General features: G+C 53.0%; 9 protein-coding genes across 9 annotated transcripts; 7 read left to right on the plus strand and 2 right to left on the minus strand.

Annotated features, from left to right (window-relative positions):
- Positions 1-1,616: 1,616 nt before the first annotated feature.
- Positions 1,617-1,934, plus strand: LDX57_000783 (uncharacterized protein; the record flags this gene model as incomplete). Its single annotated transcript, XM_046082428.1, has 1 exon — positions 1,617-1,934. One exon carries the CDS (start codon positions 1,617-1,619, stop codon positions 1,932-1,934), a length of 318 nt encoding a protein of 105 aa, XP_045938385.1.
- A 20-nt stretch (positions 1,935-1,954) lies between these two features.
- Positions 1,955-4,781, plus strand: LDX57_000784 (uncharacterized protein; the record flags this gene model as incomplete). The annotated part of the gene is made up of 2 exons (XM_046082429.1): positions 1,955-3,727; positions 3,792-4,781. 2 exons carry the CDS (start codon positions 1,955-1,957, stop codon positions 4,779-4,781), a joined length of 2,763 nt encoding a protein of 920 aa, XP_045938386.1.
- A 362-nt stretch (positions 4,782-5,143) lies between these two features.
- Positions 5,144-6,241, plus strand: LDX57_000785 (putative fructosamine-3-kinase; the record flags this gene model as incomplete). Its single annotated transcript, XM_046082430.1, has 2 exons — positions 5,144-6,081; positions 6,145-6,241. 2 exons carry the CDS (start codon positions 5,144-5,146, stop codon positions 6,239-6,241), a joined length of 1,035 nt encoding a protein of 344 aa, XP_045938387.1.
- Positions 6,242-6,677: 436 nt separating this feature from the next.
- LDX57_000786 (uncharacterized protein) lies at positions 6,678-7,650 on the plus strand (the record flags this gene model as incomplete). The annotated part of the gene is made up of 3 exons (XM_046082431.1): positions 6,678-6,793; positions 6,849-6,877; positions 6,926-7,650. 3 exons carry the CDS (start codon positions 6,678-6,680, stop codon positions 7,648-7,650), a joined length of 870 nt encoding a protein of 289 aa, XP_045938388.1.
- Positions 7,651-7,964: 314 nt separating this feature from the next.
- Positions 7,965-9,390, plus strand: CTK2 (putative cyclin; the record flags this gene model as incomplete). The annotated part of the gene is made up of 4 exons (XM_046082432.1): positions 7,965-8,188; positions 8,290-8,371; positions 8,445-8,901; positions 8,975-9,390. 4 exons carry the CDS (start codon positions 7,965-7,967, stop codon positions 9,388-9,390), a joined length of 1,179 nt encoding a protein of 392 aa, XP_045938389.1.
- A 1,463-nt stretch (positions 9,391-10,853) lies between these two features.
- LDX57_000788 (fungal specific transcription factor domain-containing protein) lies at positions 10,854-11,930 on the plus strand (the record flags this gene model as incomplete). The annotated part of the gene is made up of 1 exon (XM_046082433.1): positions 10,854-11,930. One exon carries the CDS (start codon positions 10,854-10,856, stop codon positions 11,928-11,930), a length of 1,077 nt encoding a protein of 358 aa, XP_045938390.1.
- Positions 11,931-12,044: 114 nt separating this feature from the next.
- On the minus strand, positions 12,045-12,587 carry LDX57_000789 (2,4'-dihydroxyacetophenone dioxygenase family protein; the record flags this gene model as incomplete). The annotated part of the gene is made up of 1 exon (XM_046082434.1): positions 12,045-12,587. The coding sequence occupies one exon, from the start codon at positions 12,585-12,587 to the stop codon at positions 12,045-12,047; it is 543 nt and encodes a 180-aa protein (XP_045938391.1).
- Positions 12,588-13,144: 557 nt separating this feature from the next.
- LDX57_000790 (uncharacterized protein) lies at positions 13,145-14,695 on the plus strand (the record flags this gene model as incomplete). Its single annotated transcript, XM_046082435.1, has 3 exons — positions 13,145-13,900; positions 13,991-14,185; positions 14,270-14,695. The coding sequence occupies 3 exons, from the start codon at positions 13,145-13,147 to the stop codon at positions 14,693-14,695; spliced, it is 1,377 nt and encodes a 458-aa protein (XP_045938392.1).
- cds1 (phosphatidate cytidylyltransferase) lies at positions 14,696-17,264 on the minus strand. The gene is made up of 4 exons (XM_046082436.1): positions 16,714-17,264; positions 16,277-16,649; positions 15,412-16,211; positions 14,696-15,357 (listed from the first exon to the last, which is right to left on the minus strand). Exons 1-4 carry the CDS (start codon positions 16,870-16,872, stop codon positions 15,319-15,321), a joined length of 1,371 nt encoding a protein of 456 aa, XP_045938393.1. The 5' UTR covers positions 16,873-17,264; the 3' UTR covers positions 14,696-15,318.
- Between the last annotated feature and the right edge of the window lie 73 nt (positions 17,265-17,337).

Genomic DNA, 17,337 nt, shown 5'->3' on the forward strand with positions numbered 1-17,337 from the left:
CTGCTACTAAGGGATATGGCGTGCCCAGGCGCATCATGATCTGCGCGTCTCAGCTCTTTCAAGAAAGAAAAGAAGCTGAAAAGCGTAGAATGAGGTGATGGGAAGAGGGAGAGAGAGAGATAAGAGATGAAGATGAAAAGGGGAGAAAGAAAGCGAGAACAAGGAAAGTAAAGAAGAGGGGAAGAAAACTGGAGATTTTGCCTCGTACTGAAAGACCCAAGGGAAAAAAACTCGGGTTTGCCAAGTCCCGCCACGGCAGGCGTATTGGGTAAGGCTGAGACTAAAAAAACAGGGAATCTCCGTGGTCGGATCTCGTTTCCCCCGACATTGCCCAATCAGGATTTGAAATTACCGCGATCCCTTTGAAACCCGCCGGAGCCCTATTACCCATGCGTTACCATACGCCTTCTTCTCGGCACGCGGAACCGTCTTTTTCCACTCCTAGTAATCTACATAGTATATCTTGATTTATTCCCCAGGAACAGAGTATACATAAGTTAGCTGATATTGTATGTAAGGCTATCCCCCCGGTTGACACGCAATCGAGCACGTCGCACCGAACTTTCAGCCTCGAAGAAGGTTTCCTCCGTATCGTCGAGGGAATCCCGGCAAGGTACGTAGTAGTGTGCTCAGTGCAGTCAGGTGATGGCGCCGCCACGCCTGCTAGTAACCCCTTCTGTACGGAGTATACGAAGTAAACTCAATGGAGTTCTCACTCTGTAGACCTAGTGTACCTAGTGTACCTAGTGTACCTAGTGTACCTAGTGTAGGTATACCGTATGAAGTAGAGTGGAGTGCTCCGTACCTAAGAGGGCAATCAATAATGGGTTTCTTCAGGTCAATGTCACATTTTCCCCGCCTTAGAAAGATTGCAAAAAGAATGGATGCCAACCCCACGCCGTAATGCTCGGACTCGTCCAAAAACCAATATGGCTGATTGCAGAAATTGTACAACGTCCGATTTGAAAGACAACGAGGATAGTTAGTCGGGTGAAGAGGTCTGAACGAGGGAATCCTTGGGTGATACGCCAGGGGGCCAAGGAGGCCAGGAGGTGGCCGACTCCAACTTACTCCAACTTTGACACTTGGAGTCCCGAGAGCCACCGCTGCACGTGACACTGCGGACACACCGCCTACACAAGGCACATGACATCACATGATGCGATGCCCGGAAACGGCAAGGCGTCTGGCCGACCTCCATCCGTCATAGAAGGACCGCTTCATGATTCGAGTCTCCTTCGGCAGCCTGCGTCGTATGCTGCGTTTTCTCATTGCGCATACCTGTTTATTAGTCGCTTTCTTATATAGTTATTCTTATTCTTTCGCTTCCCCATCTTCCTGACCATCCACCGCTAAACGCCAGAGGACGAGAGGAAAAGAGACGGACTCGTCGATTGCCGGCGAAGCTAGCTAGCTGTACGCAACCAAGCCCCTCTCCTGATCCATCAACGCCTTGGACATTCGATCCCAACACTCTTGAGAATAATCTACCTCGATTCCCTTGACTCTTCTCGCTTCGATCTCTCTCCCCCTTCCTCTCTCGCCTTTTCCTTCTTTTTCCCGGCCGACCTGCTCGGCCATAGTATCCTCCCGCGGGAGGCGGTGATTTTCGGACCATGACGCGCGCATCGACACCCCCGGTTCTTTTACAACTGCAAACTGCGGATTCCCCCTCCTCGCAAGCGGCCGCCCTTCGGACGCTGAAAAACGAGACAATTGGCCATGATCAACGCAAAGAGGCCTGGATTCGATGGGGCATCGTCCCAACCCTTGCCAAGATACTCACCTGCCGACTGCCCGGCGATAAGACACCGGCCACATCGGACATCGATGAGACGGCCTCAGACCGTGACCACTCCCGTCCGAGGTCGGAAGGGGACGAGGCTTGTCTGCAAGCGATCATCGTCGTAGGTAGTTTGGTACAAGGTATTTAATTTTCGAACTCCCGGGGTATATGCGGTGGCGGTGTCGGCCCCGGTGTTATCTCGATCAAGACGCATGTGTGCTGATATTCTCGCGTTCAGGTGGTGCATCGTTCCTATCACCGATTCTCGCCAGCGACCTACCATCCATACTCCTGTCTATCCTCTCTTCGCCAGAATGCCCTTCCTTCTTCGTCCTTCCCATCCTTCGCACCTTGAATAGCATCGCCGATCGACTACCCTTACAAAATCAGCCGGAGGGTCCCAAGGATCCTCGCCTAGCCGACCTTCTCTTCTCCACCGAGCATATCGGCTGTCTTTCCCGTATCATAACCCAGGAGTACAGCTCTCACGAGAAGCAAACAGCCATCGAGCTCGCCGCCGGTCTCGTCGGTAAATTATGTTCCGAGGAAGCCCATAAGGCAGTGCTGGCGGAGTGTGGGGTTCTAGATGCCCTGGCCGTGAAAGTGGCATCTTTCGTGGCTGCGCAAGGCTTCGTGCTTCCGGGCGCAGAGGCGCATGTGCAAGAACCCGGCGCTCTAGGCTCGCTCCCTCTGCCTGCGCCCTCCACCGCCAAGCTGGCACCGATCTTGCGCGCTGTAACCGTAATCATTGAGCACTCCAAGTGGCGGGCGGAGCATTTCCTCTCGTCCCCGGGGATCGTCACAGTGTTTCCCAAGCAGTTGCCCGAGTTTGCTCCGTCCGACGTCAAAAAGGCCCCGTGGGGTTCGACGTACTTGTCCGGGTCTGCAGTACCTCGCCACGCTGGCGCAAGCCCTCTAGAACATCTCCTGCCATCCGTCCCGTTGGCGCATAACAAAGCATCCGCGAGCACTCCCAACTTCCCGCCTTTGGGGCAGCAGGGGCCTCGCCGCCGGCACAGCCAGTCATACCCTCCATCGCTTCCCGTCTTTGACGCCCCCAGCACTGAGGATGATGAAAATGCCATCGTTCCCTGGCTCCTTTATGTCATCCGTGCGGAAACCGGCATGACGCGGCTGATGGCAGCTCGCCTTGTCACCGTGTTGTTTCGGCGTGGTCTCACCAAGAAACATCGGGTCTCCATGCTGTGTTACTTGCTGATCCCAATTCTGATCCGAATGCTGGACAAGGAACATGAAATGTCGTGCGACGATGGCGTGCAGTACGGGGGGTTGGTTCCTTCGCCCGACCGTCTTCGAGAAGAGGCTCCTGCAGTGCTGGCCACTCTCGTCATGGATGACCAGGAGCTGCAGAGACATGCGGCCGAGGGCGGGGCTATCCAGCGGCTCTCCCAACTGCTAAAGGAAACGTATAACCCAATCCGTCAGAACACGAAGCCCATGTGGCATGCAGACGCAGACGATAATGCTACGGGGGGGTCCGACACGCAGCCGGCAGAGTGCAGGCTCGGCCATCCCGGATATGCGCCCACCCACTGTCATGTGATGCGTTACCGCGAGAACATTCTGAAGGCCCTGGCAGCCCTGGTTCCCTTCAAGGACGAATACCGAAAAGCTGTCTGCGAGAACGGGGTCGTGCCGTATATCATTGACTCGCTCAAGCCATGCTCGAGCGAACCTCAGTCGGACACCTCGAATCCCAAAAATACCGCCGCCGATGGCAATCCAACCCCGACATTGCTGGCTGCTTGCGGTGCTGCGCGGATGCTCACCCGTTCCGTCAGTGTCTTGAGAACCAGCCTGATCGATGCTGGCGTCGCGACTCCCCTATTCGTCTTGATCCGCCACCCCGACATTGAGGTACAGATTGCCGCCACGTCTGTCATCTGTAATCTGGCACTCGACTTCAGTCCGATGAAAGAGGTAAGCCTTGTCCCTGAGTTCGCTCCTATCCGGCTCCTACTAAAGACGCCCTCAACAAATGTAGGCCATAATTTCTGCGGAAATTCTGCCAATCCTATGTGAGCACGCTCATTCGGTCAACACGAAACTACGCATCGAATCGCTCTGGGCCTTGAAGCACGTTGCCTACAACTCCACAAACGACGTGAAGGTCAAGATCATCACGGGCTTAGGTCCCGGGTGGATCAAGCAGGTGATTACGCAGGATCCCACCACCGCTTTAGCGAAACGGGGACTGGACGAGGAGTTGGACGGCAGCAATTCGACAGGAATGAGCCGAGCCAACTCGGCGGGAGAACAGGTCGATTTGCTCAATCCCATGGACAATTCCCAGCAGCGTGATGAGGATATGAAGATGGCAGACACGTTGCCGCCATCCAAAATGAGCCTCGAGATGTTCTTGCCCGATGTGACCCGGCGGCGCAAGCTTGCCTTGCACGGGGATCTAGACCAAACCACGCAAGCTCGACAGGATGACATCGCGGTGCAGGAACAGACATTTGATTTGCTGCGCAACCTCGTCTGCGGATTGGGAGCTTCGGAGATGATTGACCACCTGTTTACAGAAATCGGGCAGGACCTGATTCTGGACGCCCTATCGGACAAATTGCGTCCTCGCAGCATCCAACTCCCGCATCGGCGAGAGTCATCTGCGCACCGGGCCATTCAAGTGCCGACGGAAATTCTGGTCTCGGTGACGTTTGTCATTATCCACCTCGCTGCCGGCCTCCCTTGGCACCGTCAGCTTCTGGTCTCGCATCGGGATCTTCTCCGCCACCTCATGTGCTATTTCAATCATGTTAATCGGGATGTGCGGACCAACTGTGTTTGGGTTGTGATCAATCTCACATACGAGGATGATTCCAGCGATCACGACGGGTGTCGAGAGCGGGCCTTTAAGCTACGTTCGATCGGAGTGGTGGATCGACTGGCCAGCCTCGAGGACGATCCGGATCTTGATGTCCGAGAACGCACTAAAACTGCACAACATTTGGTTAATGCTTTGACGCGTTAAGAACTACCTGCCTTGCCCTCAAGCCCATTGTGGATGGATCCTCGAGGGCTTCTTTCCTTCCCCCTTTCTTTCTTGCCAAATAGGAGGCGTTAACAGGCTGTTGGATGTACAAAGAGAACCGAGAAGATGCACATGATAAATGAATCCGATAGAAACGTGACTTTTGGTGGAAGTTTCTGCACTTCGTAGAACTGAAGTTATTTTTTATCTCTTCTTCCTCAGGGGGAGGTTCTACCGTTATCTTATCGATAAGCCAGGGACACGGTGACGTCACTCGGCAGGTTCAAAAAGGTTCCCATCCGGTTTGTCCTTTTCCATCTTGCTTTTATACTTCCCCATCACTCTCACATTATCTGGCAACAATGGCCCCTGTCCCTACGTCTCTCTTGCGAGCTCTGTCCATCCCCGACTCCTCCAGGGCCAGTCTCTCGACGTCTGGCTTGGGCTCGGGGTTCACCAGCACGGGCGCTATTCGAGCAACAGTGCCCTCGCCCGCGACCCAGGATGGGGAAGAAGAGCGCCAGTATTTTGTCAAGACCTCAGCTGACGGTCAAGCGGCCGAGGAGATGTTTAGGGGAGAGTACGAGTCTTTGAACGCCATCGCAAATTCGGTGCCGGGCTTTTGCCCCCGCGCGCTGGCCTGGGGATTCCTCGAGGAGAGCAACGGGAAGAGCTTTTTCCTGGCCACCGAATTCTTGGAACTGGGCGTTGGGGGCCGAACGGGGCCTCCCCTGGCTCAGCGACTGGGCAAGCTGCACTCGACGCCGGCGCCGCCCGATCCTGAGACGGGGAAACGCCGGTTTGGGTTCCCGGTTCCTACGTACTGCGGCGACACGAAGCAGCCCAACCGGTATCACGACTCGTGGGCTGAGTTCTACGCCAATGAGCGGCTGTTGGTGATTCTAGAAACGTCGGAGACGCGCAACGGTCGTGATGCCAACCTGCGCGACCTGGTGGAACGGACGGCCAACACGGTCGTCCCCGCTCTGCTGGGTGACGGGCATCTGGGCTATGACAGGGATGGAAATGGCGATGGAATCACACCCGTCGTGGTGCATGGTGATCTCTGGAGCGGAAATGCAGATCGCGGACGCATCGTCGCCAGCGGGCGCAAGGAAGACGAAGAGATTGGGGACGTTGTCTATGATCCGTCCGCATGCTACGCGCACAGCGAGTTTGATCTGGGGATCATGAAGATGTTTGGCGGGTTCGGATCGTCGTTCTTCAGTGCCTATCATCGTATTGTCCCCAAGACAGAACCGGTGGAGGAATACGACGATCGCGTGCTGTTGTACCAGCTGTAAGTGTTTTCTTTTTGGGGGTTTTCTCGGATGCCCAAAAGCATCGGACTGACACCCGCCAGGTATCACCATCTGAACCACCATGCCATCTTTGGGGCCGGATATCGGTCGGGGGCAGTGTCGATCATGCAAAAGCTGATCAAGAAGTATGGACGTTAGGAGAGTATGGCGAAGGTGCATAGGATTTGGCTAGGCTCTTTTTTCTAGATCGTTATGTTTATTCTCCGTTGTTGTCCTGTTTTCTCTTTTACATTTCTTTGGCTTAATTTCCCCTATTTCTGCTGAATTACGTTTTGCCATGATTCTCGGAGTTCAAGGTAGATACCCAAATGACCTCGCGAGCTCTCCAAGGATGAATGATGTGATACAAATACAGACACATGCATTTGCCACTAGGATGGAGGCCGGGTGTTCCTGACGGTAGACTTTCATCGATGGAGTTAATAATACTTAATGAATCACTGCGGATTCTTTTCCAGCGAGTGAGGACGATGACGCCATCGACGTGCGGAGTTCTGCTTCCACCCACTTGACCTGTTTAAACTGCCAACATCTTCCTTCCTTTCCATCTTCCCATCCCCTCGATATACCCAAAATGCCCTCTCATCCAGATGCAGCCGTCTATCCCGAAGCAACGGGCCTGGCCAAAGCCCTGGTCGACCAGCATCAGGCAGAGCAACCGTTGAAGCTGTATGCGGGGTGGTTTTGTCCGTCAGTCTAACTAGTATCCCCTTCACGACGGCATCTTTGCTAACAAATCATCTAGATTCGGTATGCTCTACCAGCAGCCACTTCGTAGTTGACCAGCAGCTCAAGAACCACTTGCTAACTATCCTAAACCAGTGCAACGCGTATGGCTCGCCCTCGAAGAAAAGCAGATCCCATACCAATACATCGAAGTGAACCCGTACAACAAACCACAGTCACTACTCTCGCTGAACCCGCGCGGGCTCGTGCCAACGCTGTCCGTCCCAACCTCTTCAGGCGACCGGCCACTGTACGAATCCAACGTGGTGCTCGAATACCTCGAGGAAGCGTACCCGGACCACTCGCCGCGTCTGCTCCCGACAGACCCGTACGAGCGAGCTCGCGCACGTATCTGGGTCGACTTCGTCACGTCGCGGGTCATATCGTCCTTCCATCGCTTCCTGCAGTACCAGCCCTCGTCGGCGGACGAGGACGCCGTGGCCGCACTGGACAGCCACCGACAGGAGTTTCTGGGTCTACTGAAGCAGTGGGCGCGGGAGTTACATCCCGAGGGGCCGTTCTTCCTCGGGGACCAGATCAGTCTTCCAGATCTGGTGCTCGGGCCTTGGGCTATCCGGCTGTGGGTGTTTGATGAGCTCAAGGCCGGTGGGTTGGGGGTTCCGGCTGAAGGCCAGGGAGGCGAGGATGAGGCGGTTTGGCAGCGGTGGAGGAAATGGGTGAAGGCTGTCGAGGAGCGGAGGAGCTTCCGGGAGACGACGAGTGATACGCAGCAGTATCGGCCTATCTATAAGCGATATGCCGATAATGTTGCGCAGAGTGAATTGGCCAAGGCGACTCGGAGTGGACGGGGTGTTCCATGATTTTTTCCCTTTAGTTCGTTGACGTGGTGTTGTGGAGGATAATGAGTGAATATTTATCAGTGCAGATGACTAGCCCAGCTCAGTTAATGATGAGGACTTTGTTTATTGATCCATGTCTATTCAATTCTATCCAACCGAATGCAATGCAATACTAAGACGGTGTATGCCCATACGGTAATAATACGACAATACCGGGAGAGTGCCAAGCCCCACGTGACCGTGTCCCAAAGTGGCCGCGCGAATCGACGATGAATGAAGTTGGCTCGTCGAAAAGTCCAGTCCATCGATCAGTCTGCTTGCCTCAGACCAGCAAAATGTCTTCGGACAGAAAGGATGTTGCCAGCCAGTCGGGGTCTGAGGTCGCCCTGCCCGACCCGCCTCCCATCCATCCGTCTTTCATCCAGGTCGCCAAACCGTACATCTTCGAACAGACCATCCAGAGATGTATCGCGACGATGGGAGTCAACACCCTGCGCGAAGAATCGCTGCGCCTGCAGGGCGTGACGTGGATCGACAATGTCCGCCGTGTGCTCTGTCTGTATGTGCTTTTATTCCTGAGCCTTTGTTTCATGTGCCGTCCCTTGAAAGGGAAAAATCAGTCCATGTCATTATCGGTGCTTGATAACTAACCAAGACCAGACCCATACGGACCTTCAACACGGCCGTCGTGTATTATCATCGATTCCGACTTGTTCATCCAGACATCGAGTACAACCACATGGTAGCTATGACCCTTCTTTCTTGTCATTTTGTCTCGTAACAACAAAAGTTGAGGTCCTGACCGATCACTCCAGGATGCCGCAGCCGCCGCGTTGTTCACGGCCTGCAAGATCGAGGACACGCTCAAGAAGTCGCGCGAGATCGTGTGCGCCGCGTACAATTTAAAACTCGCGCCGTCGGAGCACGTCTCATCCGACAACCCGGTCTTTGAGGCCCATGCGCGCGGCATTATCGGGCTGGAGAGACTCATGCTCGAGGCGTCGGGCTTTGACTTTCGCACACGCCACCCGCAAAAGACCCTGATCAAACTGGCCCGCAAGTACGGGCTGGGCCAACATTCGGAGGTTTCCAAGGTCGCCTATCGCATTGCCCAGGATCTTTACCGCACGTTCGCGCCGATCAAGCAGACTACCTCCACCATGGCGTTTGCATCTTTGGAACTCGCCGGTCGTCTATTGGACCAGCGCATTGAGGCTGTTGAACGAGGACTGGATTATAAGGCCTGGAGAACGAGTCGGGAAGAAGTAATGGGTATGTTTTCCCTTGCCTCCTTTTTTGTCGACCCCCAAGTCGTTCACTCGGACACACGTGCTGACCCTGGTAGAAACTCTTTTTGACCTTCTCGAACTATACACGCATAACCGGGGCTCCACATGCGTTGGGCCCCAATTCCCCTCGGACACGTTCCTGAAGGTCAGGATTCCCCTCAACCAAGAAGCAGAAGCCCAAGGCCTCCCTCGATTCACCAACTGGACCAACGACCGTGCCCCCAAGGCCCCGAACGGCTTTAAGATCACCGGCAGCAACAGCAACAAGCCCCCCGGTGCCACCGAGAACGGCGACTCGCGGATCCATCCACTCATCCCTGTCGCCGCCAACGGAGAACGACCCAAGGCAGGCGAGAGAGGCCGCGACGGTGCGGTGCGGTTCATGATCGACCCCGAGTGCGCGAATAACGAGAAATCGCACGTGGCGCAGTTCTTCAAGGTCGAGATGGAGGAGTACGAAGTTGAAGAATGAATGAACTCGATCTGTTTGCAATCTATAAAACGCACGTCGAATACGATCATATCCACCGCTTCCTCTCATCGTGGCTTGTCTCGCGTGACAATCTCGAAGGGAATCGGACTAGATAGCATTTGAGTTGGTCTACTGCTACTCATTTGTACGCGCACTGCGCCCGAAGCCGGCTAGCCGTCTCGCACCTGCATGTCGCGTTTCTTCTCACACCATGTCCATACTCGGAACTCGACCCCCAACTACCGGTGTATGCACTGTTCAGATTCTTGAACAGATACATCACATCTTAGTCCGCCCTTCTATCTACGCTCTACTTCTGATTCCCTCCCAGAAGGAAGAGCACCATCCATCAAAGACAAGAAACGAGAAGACGGGAGGAGCACCTCCCTTCAAGAGAGGACCTAATGACTATATGGCGCGCAAGCTTCTCTGGGATAACAGATATTGATCCCCAGTGAGGCGGCCGAGTGACGTGATATATATAGTTTAACATAGCTAAACTTTTAATAGAAAGGGAAGCAGGTGGAGGTTGATTTCGACCGGAACCTATTCTCGCTTGAACAAAGAATCTCAGAATATCATGGTAATAATATGAAAGGATTATGTATTAAGCAGACACCATAATGTATCCTAGCATCTGTACAAAACTCCATATTAGTCTTTGAAAGTATCTACTATCTACCATACTACTTACAATAAGAGGACTTGAACGTATGTTACTAATCTTCTTTTTTGTTGTGGGTACCGGGCTGCCCATTTAAGGTAGCGCACATCTACCTACCCAGAAATAGAATGCTAGATACTACAATCCGTTACTCCGTAATTGCCCGCCATTAGCGCCAGCCTGCCCTTTGGTCTGTCAACTCTAGATGATCTCCTCCTCAGCCGCCAGCTCCGAGATGCCGCCCGCAGAACTCTCGTCCATGCAGCAGTGTCTGCCCCGACGAATCGTCAAGAAGCGAGGGACCACTCGCGAGCGAACGGGGTGTCTGACCTGTCGTCGACGGTAGGTAGAAAAGGGCAACCCAAGCCCACCACGCCCCTGCTCAAGTACAAACGCCGCTCATAACTTCCAGGAAGAAACGCTGTGATCTGGGATACCCAGTCTGCAAGGAATGCGTGCGCTTGAATTATATGTGCAAATGGGAGGCCCCGAGACCCCTTGTCCATGATGACTCCGGCATGGACTCTCTGTGCCTCGGTGGACCTCTAAGATTGTCGAGTGCACCCGACCCAGTTGTCTTCTGGGTCAATGAACATTCCGATGGCACTTCTCCTATGAGTCGTCGGCACTTCCTCCGATATTACACCCAAACCTTTACCCATCTCATGACTACGAATATGGAGAACAATTCGTTCCTATCAGGTGAGACACTCCCACATGCAACCCTACATATCCTGCAGTTTCTGATCATAGACTAGTCTTGCTCCCAATGGCCATGCATAGCCCACCGGTGCTAAACATGTTGATTGCTTGGTCATCCGCGCATCTTTCCTTACTGGACAAATCTTTCGAGCATGTAGCCATGCAGAATCGATGTGCGGCTCTCAGCGATCTGCGGAACGCACTCGAAACCAATCCAGCCAATGTGGAGACAAACCTGGCCATGTCGTTGATCCTGTGCTCGCTAGAGAGCATCATGGCAGACAACGGTGACGCATGGTATTTACATCTCGTGGGCGCATCGGGGGTCATCTCATACAGTATAGATATCATGTCCATTGGTGACGATGAGTACCCAAGCAGGGTTCTACAGTCATTCGAGGATGACCATGCGGCACGGTGGCTTTTGCGCAATTTTGCATACCGGGATGTTGTGATGGCCGTTGCGAGGGACCAGGCGCCACTTCTGAGCTCGCATCATTTCTTAACTCTTGACGACCCTCTCCGACCGGATGTATATTTTGGTCTGGCCTCGGAGATATTGGAAATCGTCTCCCATACGGCCGTGTTGAATGATAAGTTAAAGACTATGATCAACATGATCCAGCCCGGACTGGAAACTGACTCGATCATTGAAAGTAACAACGGCGATAGCCTACTCTCGCTATCGGATATTGCAGTGAAATTGGTGGCATTGGAAATGCGATTGAAGCAGTGGACTTGCCCTCCGTCCGAAGACATGGCGTTGAGGTTGTTAGCGGAATCATATCGCTCTTCTGCTCTGATATTTCTATACCGCGTCATGCGACGTGGGAATCTAGGTAACGAAGACGAGTTGTCATCAAAAGCTGCTGCCCAGGTGGCCTCAACCGTGGACAGTATCGAGCGGATGCCCATTCGGAGCCTTGCAGAGTGTACACTGCTCTTCCCGTTGTTCCTCGCGGGCGGGGAAGCTACAGAAGAAAGTCATATCAAGACGATTCGAACTAGAATGCTCGATATGATCGATTCCCGGAGCTTCAGGAACGTTGAGGTGGCGCTATCAGTGCTAGAGAAGTTATGGCGGCTCAGGATGGCGAGGAAATCAACAACTTCGGTGAGAGTCGATTGGTTGGACATCATTCGGCGGGAGGGGATTAATCTTTCGTTATCGTGAGTTGCGTTGGATTACATGGTCATAGAGGAGTATGGTGTTGGTTCAGGTTGGCCAAGGGCAGCGATAGGTGCTCCATTCACATCATTGGAGATATAGTCTTACTTCATACAAAATTCACCTAACAAACTGATCTGCAAAGTCCGCTCCCAACCCAACCTGTTCATAATGCTTCCTCGCTGCCTCCAACTTGCGAAAAACATCCTCCACCCCCATCGGCACCCCATCCACATCCACATAGATATACGCGCCCGTAACATGAAACAAAGTATACATTTCCGTCACCCCATCCGGAACCTCCAAGGTATGAATATCACCGGGAGGCTCGAACGCGTATCCACCTTCCTCAGCCCACCAGGGATGCTCAAGGTAGTGCCAGCGGCCGCGCAGGACCGTGGCGTGGACAGGGCCTGTATGACGATGTCGCGAAAGAATGCCGCTCTTCCGGACTCGGAGAATGTTGACAAAGTAGCCGTGGGACACGTTGAAGCATAATGGTCGGAACCAGACGTCTTTGGCCTGGGGGACCCATAGACGCTCGTCGCACTCGAGGTTCATCACGTCGGTGACGACGAGATCCTCTGGGACGTTGGGGAGTTTGGGGCCGCGGTATGGCTGGACGGAGTAGTCGCCCTTATTATCTGTGGTGCCGTTGGCCATAGTGTAGAGATGGTTTGGTTCCTAGTCGTCGAGTCAGCTATCTAAGTAGTGGCGGAATGTCCAGTTCAAGGCTAGGTATCATACCGTGGAAAGAGGAGAGCTTCTTAGAGTGAGTGGTCAATTCAATGGGAAAGTGTTGATATGGGCCTCAGGTGGCTTCAGATGGCATCAGAGAAGTCGCGTTGCTTGGGTACCTTTTATATGCCAATTTCCACGATGGGAGGTTCATTCTATTCATTCTCGGGCGTCAATGGCGGCGAACCCAATCCACTCCAATATTGTCTCATATCTGGGCCCATGTTGAGGGTGGAACCCTTCCGCCTCTTCTTCTTTCCCTTCAATGATGTCGTCTAATGAGGTATTTGATAAAAGTAAGATCAAGTGGGGAGAAATCGCACGCTCCCCACAGCCTTCTCCACTCCGGCGTCAACGGCGGCATTTTATGCTTCTGCATTTGCCTTCTGGTAATATAAAGCCATTCCACACCATAGCAATACTATGGCAAGGTATCCAAGTTCCGTAGAACCATTCCTTCAATTCCTCCCATCTCCGTCAGCATGACCGTCGACGACTTCGTTTCTCGCTCTCACATCCTCCACCGATCCTTCTCCGACAGCCCAGCCAAGATCGTCGCTGGGGACGGCATCAACCTGATCCTCGAGGATGGCTCCAGGGTGATCGATGCAAGCTGTGGCCCCTCCGTGTCATGCCTGGGCCACACGCAGCCAGAGATCACAGAGGCAATTACCTCTCACCTGCAAAACGACATCGCATATGTCTACTCAGGTTCTCCATATACGAATGCCGCCACAGAAGAGTTAGCGGCTATGCTTCTAGCTCACAAACCAGGAGGTCTCTCGAAAGCAATCTTCGTCAACTCAGGCAGCGAAGCCACCGACGCAGCACTCAAGCTCGCCGTGCAGTACTGGCACGAGAGAGGACAGCCCCAGCGGACGCACTTCATCGCCCGGAAACAAAGCTATCATGGTAACACCATCGGGGCGCTATGCGTGTCTGGCCATGAGTCTCGACGGGCGTTCTATCAGGATTTCATGTCGTCGAATGTCTCGTTCGTGGACCCGTGCTATGTCTATCGCATGAAGCATGATCACGAGTCTGATGAGTCGTTTGTGGATCGTCTGGCTCGGCAATTTGAAGACGAGATTCTTCGCGCTGGACCTGATCGGGTTGCGGGCTTCATTGCGGAGACGGTCAGTGGTACTACGCTGGGCTGTGTGCCGGCTGTCCCTGGGTATTTCAGAGCAATTCAAGAGATCTGTGATCGGTACGAGATACTGCTGATTCTGGATGAGGTAAGACTCCCAGCTCTTCACGTCCATCTATCCGCATGTCCAATACTATATACGGAGATACTATGAGATTGCTGAAACACCGAGTTCTAGATCATTTGCGGAATGGGTAAAACCGGCACCATGCATGCCTGGGAGCAGGAAGGTATCCGCGGCCCCGACATCCAGACCATCGGCAAGGCTCTCGGAGCAGGCTTTGTCCCTTTATCCGGCGTATTGCTCCACGAGAAGATCTTCGATGCTCTGTCGGCTGGATCAGAAGGGTTAGCACATGGCCACACCTTTCAAGTACGACTTTTCCATCTTGTCAATTCAAAACCAAGTCCTTTGACCCTTAACTGAATATTTACTCATGCGATCTGAAATATATAGGCTCATCCCCTTGCCTGTGCAGCCGCCGTTGCAGCCCAGAAGATAATTGCCCGCGACAACCTCATCGACAGAGTGAATCTCAAGGGCCAGAGACTCGAAACCCTGTTGCGCACAGAGATCAGCCCCCTTCCGTTAGTAGGAGACATCCGAGGCCGAGGGTTATTCTGGGCGGTGGAGTTCGTTCTGAACAAAGACCTCAAGACGCCGTTTCCCATCGAAGCGAACTTTTGTTCGCAAGTTGTAAAGAACAGCATGAAGATGGGGTTAAATATCCTTGGGAATCTGGGCCATACTGGTCAATATCAGGTGGATCATATCTTAGTCTGTCCGCCCTATACGGTCGAGGATTGGGAGCTGGAAAAGATTGTGGCAATTCTAGAAGCCGCTATCATCGAGACCAGCCAGCCTTTTGTTGAGGGTCTCTAGAATGCCCAGACAGTAGACAATTTTACTTCATAGCATGAGCATTTGATTGATAATATAAGCAGGCCGCGAAAAGTGGCCTTCAAACGCTTGTTGGTTATATATGGTTGATTTTACACTATCGTCCTGGACGTAAGGCCCTCCATTCCATCTCAAATCGAAACAAGCTAGCTAGACATAGAAAGCAAAAGCTAGGTAAGGAAGAACAACCGAACCCATTTCACTTTTTTGACCTAGACCGAAGTCTTCAAGTCTGGACTGGGGACCCTGGCCCGATGTCCATTCATCCATCGTCCTTCCTTGGTATTGTTTATACCAATGACCCAATGCAATGACGAGTTATAGAAAGGTATACCCTGAATGAGCTGGTTGCGTGGCGCACGTTTATCCCAGCATGACCTTGTACAGGATACTTTTGGGAGCGAAAACAAAAAAGGGGAGCAAATAGGAAAGGAGAAAAGGTGTCGTTTCGGAGTTCTGGAACAAAGGAACTCCTGAATTCTTGTTCGGCGAGAAAACGGTCAATTAAAAGGAAGTGGCTATTGCAAGTTTTGTTTCCAAGGAGGGAATGTTGGAGTTCATCATCTGAGTAGAATGGAGAGGGGCGGGTCATTATCGGGAATTATTTATCGTCGTTTGAGCTCGGTAGTCAAGCAATCCAGGATCTAAACACCATCAGTGACTGCGCAAACATACAAAGAGTGCATACGTATACTCACCGTCTCGGAGACTGTTCCTTGGTTGTACAGGTACTTGCCGAGGCCACGGACCACCTCGAGTTGTTCCTCAACGGTCAATCCATTGATAGCGGTCTCGATAATGTCTCCGACGCTGGCCTTGTACACGGCAATGAAGCTGTGGTAGTACATGTACGCAAAGAATCCCATAATGAACTGGCAGTCCATGCGATCAGTGATACCGCCGTGGCCGGGAATCGACTCGCCAAAGTCCTTGATCTTGAACGTCCGCTTGAGCCCGGAGGCGAAGAAACCGCCGAAAGGCGCAATGAGGGAGGCGAAACTTGCGAAAACCAGGATGTGGAATTGCATGGGCTCAACGTAGAAGGTCTTGTCCAGGCCGGTAAATTCGGGGAAGGGGAACGAGTACGGCTGGGGCACGAAGGCCGGGTTGAGAGTGCATTCCAGTCCGGTCAGAACGTTCGATCCGAGGTCGTTCACCGGGCAAATGAAGTACTTGTAGCGCATCAGGACATTGGTCATGAAATAGCCGAAGATGATGGTGCAGATCCAGGCACCAAGGAATCCCTCGACCGTCTTCTTGGGCGACAACTGGATAAGCTGGGTCCGACCGAAAGTAATTCCACAGACGTAGGCGAAAATATCATTCGTGATGACGAGGGAGGCCGGCAGGAAGAACCAGATCATACCCTCCAGGACGTTGTTCATGACAAAGTGTGCTTGCACAACGATGAGGTACAAAGCCATATGGGTCCAGGCGAATTGAGTGAACTGGAACCGGTAGTGGCCCTTTTGCAAAGAAGCAACGAAGAAGACGAATCCTAATAAAATTAAGGTGTTAGAAAAGCACCGCTTGCGAGCACAGCTGTCTTGATGGTAGACTCACCCATGACGTAGAGCGTGAAGCTGATGAATCGGTGGTGAGTCGCCAGGGGCAGCAACACCTTGTCAACCAGGAGAATATGCTTGAAGTAGTAGATGACACTTTCTCCGTAAAGGAAATACATCGTCGTGGCCAGGAAATACCAGTTGAGCGACTTGGTGAATCGAAGGTTCTTCTCCCGACTCGGAACATTAGCAATGGCAATCACCTCCTTGAACGAGACGATTTGCACGGCGGATATGAGACCAATGATGTAGATGTGACCGGAAAACATGGAAATGAAGAAACCGGCAATCATCACGAAGGTCCATATTGTGCGGGTGATGAAGGTCTGCTTCTTTTTCTCGTAGTCGGACAGCTGCGGCTTCTCGGACTTCTGCTCAAGCTGTCAGTCAGCCTTTCCCAACAATTTCCCCAAGCCGAACAATCAGGCTGCTCACCTCTTCGGGAATCGTCGCCTGTTTAGACACGCCGCCGTTCTTGGACGGGCTACCGGGTTCGGAGGCAACATCGCTAGCATCCGAGATACTTAAACGTCGAGTATCGGATTCGTTGGACGCCCGATGTTGAAACCTAACGTTCCGGCGAGATTTGGACATGGTGGTTTCAATAGGCCGAGGGCGTGAGAGAGGGAGAGGACCGCGAGATGCGTTGCAGACGCGGGGAAGGAGGGGAAGGCGTCAAAAAATTATTAGGAAAAAAAACTGGGGTTCGGGAAGGGCCCAGCCAAAAGGATACGACCAGGGGGGAGAAAGAGGAGAGGGAAAAGAGAAGAGGAGAGGATCGAGTGGGAGTAGTGATCGCCGTTTACTAAAATTTCATGTGAAATGGCGACCGGTTACGGTCGGACGAGAAAGGGGGTGAAAAAGGCCGGCACGCAAAACCAGGCGAAGGTACGGGGTAGAAGCAGGTCGAGATGAATCAATTTCCTGTCGATATCACATTGGACGTGTTGGAATGAGATGGAGGAGGGGGTCGAAAGAGCGAGAGGAAGGAGGAGGAGAGAAGAAGAGGAGAGCGAGCGAGACGGCGAGAGGCTGAATCCCGTGCGGCGCAGGTGACTC

Source organism: Aspergillus melleus, assembly GCF_016097325.1.
Source record: "Aspergillus melleus strain CBS 546.65 chromosome Unknown contig1, whole genome shotgun sequence".
NCBI lineage: Eukaryota > Fungi > Ascomycota > Eurotiomycetes > Eurotiales > Aspergillaceae > Aspergillus > Aspergillus melleus.